Raw genomic sequence first — 12263 nt, 5'->3', positions numbered from 1 at the left:
CAAAAAGTGACCTGCCTGGCCACAAAATTGGCACAATCTCTTCCTCCTCCTAAAGGCCCTCTCATCCACAGAGAGAAGTATGAAGCCTAAATGCATGCTTTCTACTTCACTGCCAGACTCGGTACCAGGAGGCATGGGAGGTGAGGGAGGCAAGAGTGGGACTGTAAAGCTCGGAGCCAAACGTACAGGAGGCTACCGCAAGTGCTCCTTAAAGGAAGGTCACTGAGTCAATGAGAATGGCAAACGTGATCCACTTCTCCAGATCTGCAGGTATGTCTCGGGCTACTATCTCAACTTTGACGTCATCTGAGAGATCATGAGACACAGCAGCCACGAGGGCCTCATTGTTCCAAGTGACCTCTGCTGCCAGAGTACAGAATTCAATGGCGTAATCTGCAACAGTTCTCGTACTTTGTTTGATGGACATAAGGTTCTTGGCAGCAGAAGTGGAGTGTGTGGGAAAATCAAATACCTTTTTAAAAGGAAACTACAAACTCTGAGTAACTAAGGACAATGGGTTTTTGCGTCTCCCATAGAGGGTTTGCCCAGACCAAGGCTCTATCAGAAAGCAAAGAAATGATGATGCCTACTTTGCTTCTGTCTGTGGGGAACGCCTGGGGCAGCATCGCAAAGTATATCCCAACCTGGTTCAGAAACCCTCTGGATTTAACTGGATTGCCCCCAAATCGCTGGGGAAGCCAAGCAGAACCAGACATACCTCTTACAGAGGTAATATTCGAGGCAGGTGCCTGTACAGAGACTGGAGCAGCAGCAGGGACAGCATACAACACAGGTTCTAACGGAACAACCACAGTGGGGGGGATCCATGTGAGCAGTGCGAATCAGGAGCGACTTTAATGCTGTGACAAACTGATCCATGCAGTAATCCTGCTCATTCAACCTGGAAAAAATATTACCACTAGGTGGATTGCCTGCATCTTCTGAATTCATGGCCTTCGCCTACTGTCAGGAACCATGAAACAGATGGAGAAAGAACATGCAGTAAATTCACAACTTTTAATAAAATGGTAAAAACAGTACAACTGGTAAAGGTAATCAAAAAATAGCCAGGGTTGGGTAGAATTATTGGGTAGTCAGAACAAGCCAGAGATCAGCGTAGTCAGAGACAGCAGAGAGGATCAGTAACTAGAAGGGACATCAGCCAGGCAAGTCTTCAACAGGAACACAGCAGAGAGTCTCTATATAGAATGTTTGACCAAGGCAATTGATGAAATTAACCAGGCAGTTTAAATAGCCAAGAGGGGCTGGTTGGCTTGACTGACAAGCAGGAGATGATCAACAGGTGAGCCACTGTGGAACAATAAGTTCTGGCAATTAACCAACAGCTGAGAAACCTGAGCACAGAAAAGGAAGGGCTGAGAGCCCAGCCCTGACACTTTCACTGACACCAGCACATTTTCTACTCCCAACGGTCACATTCTGGCCCCTATAATGTCTGAAGGACAGTAAACTGACCCCTTTTGGAGACCCCTGCTGTAAAATAACAATTATTTGCTAGATTTCACTTTTTTACTTTAGGAATTGCTTCATACTTGATCTCCATGTAACAGATCACAGACACGCACACCATTGTCACAAAAGAATTCTACCCTTCAATCTATTACTGTGTGAATCAAATTTAGGTGTTTTGTTTTTGTTTTTCAGTAGTTCTTTGGCGTCTTCATTAAACCACCAACCTTCTTGCAACAGTGGCTGCGAATGTCACAATGACTCCTTCACTCCTGTTTGCGGTGCTGATGGCATAACCTACCTGTCTGCCTGCTTTGCTGGATGCACAAAGGTAGTAAGTTCAGAAAAGATACTGGTGTACCAAAATATTAATATGTGCAATCACAGATTTATAGGCAGGGTTCACTGGCCCTATCTAAAACATACAGGCCTTCTAACTTTGCCCAAAACTCTGGGCAGCATGCTGGAAATACCTTAAGTTAGTTCACCTTTACCAAAAAATGTACTATGCAGGTAATAGATGTCTATAGATAAAAACAAACTTTGCAGCTTTGACTAAAGTTGAGTATAGCCTTTTACGTACCTACAGGCTACCCTCCTCTGCAAAGGCGTTCTTTTGGTAAATGTGAACTTTTAAATTGCAGCTGACACCATTATCATTTGTTAATATCCATCCCCAAAACATGGGCAAGGAATAGCAAAACCTCACATTTCATAAAAAATACATTTACAAAAACAGTATTGTCTTTTTTTATTATATCCCCATTCTGGGGTTGGGTTATTAGCAATATTCATGTTCAGGGGTTGTGGGATGAACAAGAACTAGTTTAAGTTTGTATCTTACTTTTAGACTTAATCTTTAATTGTAAAGGACACCAGACCCTGTTTTGAAATGGTCATCATTTGTGCAGATGTTTTTCTTTGCGTCTTTTAAGGTTCTTTGCGTTATGCCCTGTACACACGATCAGAATTTTGGTCGCAAAAAGCTCTGATGGTTTTCCGACAGGATTTCCCTCAAGATGTCTTGCATACACACTGTCACACCAAATTCCGACCGTCAGGAACGCAGTGACGTACAACACATACGACTACACTAGAAAAAGGAAGTTCAATAGACAGTAGCCAATAGCTTCTGTCTCGTAGTTGAATCTGAGCATGCGTGAGTTTTTGCGTGTCGGAATTGCATACACACAATCGTAATTTCCAGTCGGAAAAATTGAAAACCTGCTTTCAATCTTTTGCTGGTGGAAATTCCACCAGCAAAATTCCAATGGAACATACACACGGTCACATTTTCCGACAAAAAGCTCTCATCGGTCTTTTGCTGGCCGAAATCCCGACCCTGTGTACGCGGCATAAGAAATAATTAAAGCCTCTGTAGTGTATTAATCTGTTTCTACTAAACAAAATTCTGCACATACCCAAGGAAAACAATGCAAGACTGACAAACATACATACAACACATGCTACCTACATCCTATCAAATAGGCATGAATAATTATCTGTATACAATAAGAACATGCTAAAAGGTTACTTAGCTTAGGGTATAGTGGTTTCACTATAGCCAACCAGGATCCCAGGCTCCACTGTACTAGCAATTTGTGGGAAATTGAGTGAAAGTGTCATAGTTTTTTTCTGCCACAGACCTTCGTCGTTATGTCATTGTAGAGTCCTTCCGCCAGCTTTAGCTGCTGGTCCTTTAATTTGGCAGCTTAGGTAGACAATCCCATACAAGACTATCCTTTCTCAATACTTCCTTCACCATAGTATTTCATAGGTGAACATTTTCCCAATTCAACTTCTAGATGGTATTATTGTATCATACACACATGCCATAGGTCATACATGTCAAATGGTCAAGCTTTGTTGACCATTGGTTACATAAATGCATCGTCTTTACAGAATACAACTGCCAACTGACTTGCCTAACATACAATAATATTGTCTATGCTACCATTGGACAACTTCAGCAAACGTTTCCAATCACATTTGTTTGAGAAGTGTCCACTCAAACACACAAGAAACCTGATGCTTGCTTTGATCATGTTTTTGTGCATCAGAAGTCTTTCCTTGACTCCATATACAGCAATGGGACTTGAAACCTCTTAAAGAGGAAGTAAACCCTGATGAGTTTACTTCCTCTTTCATTCCCTGCAAAGGCAAAGCATAATGGACTACTATGCATCGCATAGTAGCCCATTATGTGTCACTTACCTGACACAGGAGCCAGCGGAGTCACCGCTGTCCCCTGTAGTCCGCCACATCCATCTTGTTGGTGGGGTCTCGCAGCTCCGCCGCTGTCATTCGGCGAAGTCACTCCGTCGCTGAGAATGCCGCGCTCAGTGCGCCTGCGCGCCGCTGTCTACGGCGCATGCGCCGTAGACAGCGGTGCCCGTTTTCGGGCAAATATCTCCTAAACCATATAGGTTTAGGAGATATTGCTTGGACCTACAGGTAAGCCTTAATCTAGGCTTACCTGTAGGTCAAAGTGGTTTGTAAGGGTTTACAACCACTTTAATAACAGCCTACTTGTGAGCCCAGCAGCATTTGCACCTATTATTTCTAAAGTACAGAAGTTTATCCAGTGTTGTGTTACATAGTAGACCTGGCTACAATAATGCCATCCAATGCCTTATTAATGGGCTGGATCACAGCGTTAGTTCTGAAGCCCAAGGCACACTGACCACGACCTAGAGTACTAATTAATATCCTGATACTAAGAGGAACTATACCACAGAATTTGATCAATCTTTGCTTTGAGTATTATCTTATCAGGGTAGACTATTAGGTCCAAATCAGACTTTAGAGAATGCCTGACCTAAGTTGCTCCATAAAGAAACCTAGTTTTGTCCTTATAGTATCATATGCAGTTGTAAGCATAGGTGAGGGACATGTGGGTAGGGAGAGACAATGGACACAATTTATGTTTCTTATTAGTTACCCCATATTTTTGTCTTTTTCAGAAGGAACTGTAAACTCCCTATTTTTTATTTTATTTATTCTTGCAATGATGAATGCTATGGTACAAATAACTCATTTTAAACACAGCATTAACCCTAGAAAGCAATTTCCTGCTTCCTAAGTCTTCATCCTATTGAGACAATTACAGACTGGGAACAAAATGCTTGCTGATTCATTGATAATTCTCTCATCTCCTATTCATTAAGAATAGGCTATTTGCCTGCACGGCACACACTTATTCCTCTCACTGTTAATGCAGATACAATTTACTGGCTCCTTATTACTAAGCTAAGAGAAAAATTGGAAGGTGAGTTGAATATTATGGTCAAGTGGCACATGACTAAATTAGAACACCATTATGCAGGATTGTAATACTGGGGATAGTCTAACAAATCCCCTGATTCACAGGCAAAGTAAGTGTTTTGTCTATGATGGTGTCTGGCTGAAAAAGAAAACACATTTTTCTGTACTGAATAGTAAGGCACTGCTAAAGGCAATCTATAGTCGTCCCAACTAATCAGGGTTTACTGAAAGTAAAGCTGCCCATAGATGGATCGAAATGTGGATGGTTCAGCTAGGAATTTTGATCTATGTATGGCCATTCCCACTGGAGAGAAGTCAATGAAATGACCGACTTCTCTGAAATGGGATTGTTGGAAATTTTTTATTTGATCAGTGTCTGCAGCCAATGAGCTGCAACGCAAATCATTGTATTCTGATTGTGGAGGAGTGCTGTGAGAATACAATAGCACAGCGGGGAGGATTCCTCCATCCACTTTGCTTACAGCAAGGGAAAATAGATTTTGATCCCCTGCTGATTTTGTATGTTTGCACACTGACAAAGAAATGATCAGTCTATAATTTTAATGGTAACAGTGAGAGACAGAATAACAAAAATATGGAGAAAAACGCATTTCAAAAAAGTAATTGAGTTGCATTTTAATGAGTGAAAATAAGTATTTAATCCCCTATCAATCAGCAAGATTTCTGGCTCCCAGGTGTCTTCTATACAGGTATCAAGCTGGGATTAGTAGCACTCTCTTAAAGGTGGCACTGCTGGTACGTCAGGTACACCCATCCACTGTCTGGAGAAGTCTGGCCAAAACTGGTCTTCATGGAAGAATTGCAGCCAAAAAGCCATACCTCCAAAGTGGAAGCAAGGCTATGCAAGAAAATATAGGAACTGGGGTGCAGAAAATGGCAGCAGGTGTTCTGGACTGATGAGTCAATGTGTGAAAGTTTGGCTGTAGCCAGATGGAGTTTGATGGTGAAGGGCTGGAGAGCGGTACAATAATGGGTGTCTGTAGGCAAGAGTGAAGCATGGTGGAGGTTCCTTGTGACTTTGAGGCTTAATTTCTGCAAATGGAGTTGTAGATTTGGTCAGGATCAGTGGTGTCCTCAATGCTGAGAAATGCAGACAGATACCCATCATCCCATACCATCAGGGAGGTGTGCGATTGTCCAAAATTTATTCTGCAGCTGGACAACGACCCCAACATACAGCCAGTGTCATTAGGAACTATTGTCGGTGTAAAGAAAAACAATGAGATTGTAGGACCCACCTCTCCCCAGAGCTACCTATAATACCTTAACTAAAATAAGACCACGAGACCATTATCTAATTTTGGCAAAATTTGGCCGCGGCACCTTTATTGGTTTTCAACAGTGTATTTATCATCACCATTTATTAAATCACCTAACCATAAATTCAACCAAACCAAATTCTATCTGCTCAGTTTTTAGAACTCGAGCAGTAGCACAATTTAAATATAAATAAAAGTCCCCCCCAGAATCCGGGGTGACCCAACCACATATAGGTGCTCGCGACTGGGGCGGGAGGGAGGGAGCTCCAATCTTCTTGGTGGTCCACAGTCAAAGAGGAATACCCCTTCACCTGTTAACCTTTTATAACCTCAGGAAAGCTTCCAGCACATTCCCTTAAACCTGATTGGCCCTTCCCTAGACACCTGTTTTTACCTTCTTAAAGGGGCCTCACCCAGCTAAACTAATCTTTACTGTCCAGCTAGCTGCACTCATCTGTAATAGCTGACAGGGGGGGGGATTATGGGGAGTCCACAATCTCAAGAAAGTGGACGCATAATGCGTCCCCTTTTTTCATGAGATTGTAGGACCCACCTCTCCCCAGACCTACCTATAATACCTTAACTAAAATAAGACCACAAGACCATTATTTAATTTTGGCAAAACTTGGCCACGGCACCTTTATTGGTTTTCAACAGTGTATTTATCATCACCATTTATTAAGTCACGTAACCATAAATTCAACCAAAACGAATTCTATCTGCTCAGTTTTTAGAACTCGAGCAGTAGCACAATTTAAATATAAATAACAGTCCCCACAAGCCGGCCTTGACCTCAAGGACGGCCCACCCCACCTGCCGCGGCCACGGCCTCCTCTATGCTATATTGCAGGCCTAAATTGAATATATCTAAACCCACCTCTGATAAGTGCACCCCATCAAGTCCATACAGTCCCGGATAGCCACCTTCTAAGTCTACATGCCGATAAGATAGACCCCCAAGCTGGGGCAAAAAATTTCTCCATTGCCCTATTAACTCTTTTCCTCATCTTTTCCATAACCCTCCTCAGGTCAGAGGAGAGCCAGGAAAGACGAGGGACTATCTCTGAGAAGACTAAAATTGTGCCCGGGAAAATAGTGCTAAAACAAAGGAGGTCCCTCTTGATCATAAAAATCAAATCTAAAGTTCTAAGGTTCCCCAAATCATTACCGCCTAAATGTATTACCAATATAGAGGGCGAGGGCCATATCTGACATAACCTGTTTAACTGAAAATAGAGTTGATACCACTGAAGTCCTCTAATGCCCTTCCAAAGTAAGTGAAAAGATTCTGGTTGTAATGACAGATTCGTTGAATAACTGCGTTGAGCCACTTTTTTTTGCGCCCAGTATATAAACGAATGTCCCAATATCCACACCGTGTGTTGTGCACCTGGAAATTAAACAAAGAGATTAGGACGTACATATAACCGAAAACATTGGGACTTCCACCTCCCCATTTCTTTAATGTCCGCATCCGGGAACCCTGACCGGGCCGCTTCAGAAGCTGCACCTATCCTAAATGAGTGTGATGGGATTTTGAAATCACTCAAACCCAGCAGTTCTAAACATTTTTTGAGTACTGCATCAAATTTATATTTTGTCAGAGGCCTCAAATCTGCGTGAATCAGGAAATGCCCCATTCCCGGTGGTCTAATAGCCAAGAATTGTTTAACAGCTGCTACTGGGCACAGTAATATATCCCCGAATTCCTGCAAATGGACCCAATTGCCCTTGCCACATTGATCCGTCTTGGAATATTGCAACCAAATGTGTACCCCATAGCTATCCACCACCACCCGTTCATTCCTAATACCTGAAACACCCAGTCTATTTGCAGGCACCAATTCCAAAATGCGGAATGCTCCGAAAAAGGCCAGTGTAAATGCTGTCTTGAACAGTAAAACCTCATAAGCTGAGAAACATATGACATCAGTCATCCTACAAAGGCCACCAAGGATGTCGAGGGAGATCGGTCTTCTATCATCTGCCAAGACTGTTAACCTCCTGTAACCCTTTAGTGCCTGTTTCAAAGAAAAATAAGAAGAACAAGGTTGCAGACCCCTCAGCGTAAAGAAAAAGGAGATACCAGCCAAAGCTTTCGTTATATAACTATATGAGTAGCTTTGCTGCATTAAACTATCCATGAAGGCTAAAAGCCTGTCTTCGGATGGTTTGTAAACACAAAAACCTCCCACACTGGCAAAGGACAGCCAACTTCTCCAGGCTGCTGAGTAATCGGCTCATGTCTTGGGCGCTAAAGACCTCTGAATGGCTTCAGATACTTCCTTCATACCACTTCCCACAGATAGTCTGGGCATGGAATGACATCTCTGTCCGCTTCTGGGAGCAACAACCGAAAACGGTCCATCTGAAAACGAGATAAAGAATCGGCTATGTTATTCAAAATCCCCGGAGTATACTTAGCCTTCAGCCAAATGTTGAATTTAAGGCACCTGAAAACCACCTGCCGAAGAACTTTAATCACTAATTCAGAACTAGATGATAAACAGTTCACTGCATACAGTACTCCTTTATTATCTGTCTCCACTAATAAACGCTTATTCGAAAAAATTTGAACCCCACAGTTCCAGAGCCACCAAGATTGGAAACAATTCCAACAAAACCACATTCTTAGTAACGCCCTGCTGCACCCATGACTCAGGCCAGCTCGCACAGCACCAATGATTCTGCCAGATAGCACCGAATCCTTTAGCGCCCGCTGCATCCGTGAACAGTCGGAAATCTGGGGCAAAAATAAAATTAGACTGAAAGAAAGACCGGCCATTATAACCCTCTAGAAACCTAAACCACACCAATAAATCCTCCTTAATCGAGACAGTCATGCGAATGTGAGCCATAGGGGATTTTATACCTGAAATAGCCTGGTAAAGGCGTCGTGAAAAAAATTCTTCCCAGTGGCATAATTCTGCAGGCAAAAGCCAGAATACCAAGGAGAGACTGCATGTCCCTCAACTTGATTTTCTTCTTTTGCAGAGCTTTGGTAATCAGACCTTTCAATTTGCTAAGTTTCGCCTCGGGTAAACGAAACTCCATCATACATGTATCAATTTCAATGCCTAAAAACTCTAATACCGTACCAGGCAAGCATGTATTTTCCTCAGCCAGTGGAACACCGAATTCCCATGCAATAGCTTTAAATAACTCCAACAATTCAGCACAATGTAAAGAGTCTGATGGTCCTACAAACAAAAAATCGTCCAAATAGTGTATAACACTATCCGAACCAGATCTCACACCCGAAACCCAATGTAGAAATGTGGAAAAAAACTCAAAATAGGCGCAAGACAGTGAACACCCCATAGGGAGACACTTGTCAAAAACAAAAATTTTGCTTCTCAAAGAAAAACCCTAGGGAATTGAAAGCCTCCGGGGAAATAGGCAGGAGACGAAAAGCTGATTTTATATCGGCCTTTGCCAACAAAGCCCCAGTGCAGCACCTCTTAATTATATTGATTGCATCCTTAAATGTCGCATAGGAAACGGAGCATAAGTTTTCATCAATATCATCATTCAATGAATCTCCTTTCGGGAACGACAGATGATGGATAATGCGGAAAGCATTAGGCTCACGCTTAGGAACTACTCCCAATAGGGATATCCGAAAATTAGGGAATGGCGGATGCTCAAAGGGCCCTTCTATATGCCCTTCCGCCAATTCCTTACACAACTTATCCCTAACTATCTGAGGGTACAAGTCTACTGACTTTAAATTCCCCACTAATATACAGCCAACCCCTGAAAAAGAAGGTAAAGGAAAGCCTTTAGAAAAACCTTCAATGAGGAAACGTGCCCTCTCCTTGTCTGGGTAGCTGTCCAGCCATGGGCGCATTTTTTCCAGCCTCACTGGAGTGCAGGCTTTTTGGAAAAATATCCCTCTGCACCGCACCAAGACTGACATTCACATTCTTTTTAAAACATTTCGCTGCTGGGTGTGTACCTGCGCAAATTGAACATTCATGTCTGTATTTACAAACCAAATTCCAACAACACTGACTTTCATTGAAAGCAAAACAGCCTTTTCTAAAAGCCGGATTTGCAGCGGTAAATGCAGCTGGCCTGGGTGACACCCACTTCTGAGGGAGTATCAAATTGAGCCACAAACCAACATCCTTCATTCCCCATTTTAATGCTGGGTGTATGGACAGTTTCTGGCGAAAAGACTCATCATAGTAAAACCATCCCAGGCCGCCAAAGCTCCTATAAGCCTCTAATATATGGTCCAAATGTTGGAAAAGACCCCCACACAGCTTGTTAAAAGACCTGGGGACCGGCCTACGCCTATCTTTCTCACCTCTCTCTTCCCCTTTCTTATCTGATCTAATCATAAATTCCTTGTAGGAAGGGAGGAGCGAAAGTATGTCTATATATTCCCCCTTCCATATTTTATCTTTTACTGATACATTTAAATGACATCCTAATGGTGACATCTCACATGGCATAACCCCTTTCATGCATGTTTCAGGTACATTCAGTGCATTAGAAGGTGCAGCTGTGTGTAATGATCCAGGACCTGTAATGTCATCCTGCAATCCCCTATTGATATTCCCATTGTGAACTCTGAAATTAGTAGGAGCAGGAGATAGCACAGCAACAGAGGGGTTAACAGGCAGCGATGCCACAGCAGAAGAGGGAGGCACAGACACCTGAAAAAGAGATTGAACCAGAGAAGACAAAGATCCTACTAACCCATTCAGAATATGCAGTTGATTTAACTCACCAGCTGCTGAAGGCTGTCCCACATCATGCTGACTTTCCACCTCCAGAAGTGCTGCTGGGTCTGGGGGTTGTAAGGAATACCCAACCTGGGACTGCTGAGGCACCACAGCTCGCTGAGTGCCTTGCTGTGTTATTTCAGCTGCACGCTGCCTTGAGAGGTGCTGCACTGGCTTTCTCCCCGTTGGTTCTGCTGCTGGCTGCTGTACTTGACTCCGCCGACCACCTTTGTCTGCTGGTGACTGGGAGTAAGTTCGCCGTTTCTTCGAGCCGCGACGGCCCCTTGACACACCGACCGAATCTTCCGACCATTCGTGAGGTCCGCTCTCCTCTTCGTCTGCCTCCACAGCCTGCCGAAAACGTTCGGGAGGAGCACTTCTCCTCATTCTTCCGCGAAGGGGTGGCTCTTTCTCTCTCCTCCCTTCGCCATTAAGACCAGCCGAGTCTCCGCCTCCATCTTCTTCCAGCTGTACGGCTGAGTCTGACTCTAAACAGCGGCGAAGCCATTCCTCTCCTCCTGCACTGCCTGCCTTCTCCAGGAGTTGCCGCAATAAGGATTCCATTATGAGGAGAGCTCCAATCTTCTTGGTGGTCCACAGTCAAAGAGGAATACCCCTTCACCTGTTAACCTTTCATAACCTCAGGAAAGCTTCCAGCACATTCCCTTAAACCTGATTGGCCCTTCCCTAAACACCTGTTTTCACCTTCTAAAAGGGGCCTCACCCAGCTAAACTAATCTTTATTGTCCAGCTAGCTGCACTCATCTGTAATAGCTGACGGGGGGGGGGGGATTATGGGGAGTCCACAATCTCAAGAAAGTGGACGCATAATGCGTCCCCTTTTTTCAAGAGTCCTAGAAGTGATGGTTTGGCCATCACAAAGCCCTGATCTCAACATCATGGAGTCTGTCTGAGATTACATGAACAGACAAAAGGATTTGAGGTAGCTGGCATCCACAGAACATCTCTGCTTACTTCTCCAAGATGTTTGGAACAACCTACCTGCAGAGTCACTTCAAAAACCTGTGTGCAAGTGTTTTGAAAGCAAAGGGTGGTCACCCCAAATATTGATTTGATTTGGAATGCTCTTCTCTTCATTTACTTTTCATTTTGTTGATTGATAAAAAATAAACTATTAACACTTCTATTTCTGAAAGCATTCTTAATTTACAGCATTTTTTCACACCTCAAAACTTTTGCACAGTACTGTATTTACAGTATATATCTTACACAATAGCAGTTTTATTACTTTTGTGGTACATAAATTCGACTTCTGCTTCTCATTCACCATAGTGCTTGGCAACCACCATGTTCAGCACACTTAATTGGATGTTCCGGTAATCTTATGCTTTCACAAGTAGGTTTTGTTCTGATATCTGGAAAGAAAAAAAAAAAATGCTTTAATAATCCTCTGTAAATTATGTTCTCAGTGAGAGTTTAAGCAAGGTGTGTATATAAATAAAGCTTATGATAAACGGTAGATTACTGTGTACTGCTTAATTGCCATTTGTCAGTT

General features: G+C 43.1%; 1 protein-coding gene across 2 annotated transcripts in view; it reads left to right on the top strand.

Annotated features, from left to right (window-relative positions):
- SLCO3A1 (solute carrier organic anion transporter family member 3A1) overlaps positions 1 to 12263 on the top strand; it is a 546291-nt gene that overhangs the window by 445671 nt on the left and 88357 nt on the right. The window contains exon 7 of one of the 2 annotated variants that reach the window (XM_077472554.1): positions 1669 to 1801. In XM_077472554.1, the coding sequence (XP_077328680.1) occupies positions 1669 to 1801 (133 nt within the window). Of the gene's footprint in view, positions 1 to 1665; positions 1802 to 12263 lie in introns of both variants that reach the window. The other variant, XM_077472553.1, reaches the window with a different exon arrangement.

Source organism: Lithobates pipiens, unplaced genomic scaffold (assembly GCF_037356315.1).
Source record: "Lithobates pipiens isolate NorthernLeopardFrog02 unplaced genomic scaffold, aLitPip1_a1.2 Scaffold_8, whole genome shotgun sequence".
Taxonomy (NCBI): Eukaryota; Metazoa; Chordata; class Amphibia; order Anura; family Ranidae; genus Lithobates; species Lithobates pipiens.
This window is presented reverse-complemented; position numbering and strand designations above follow the sequence as displayed.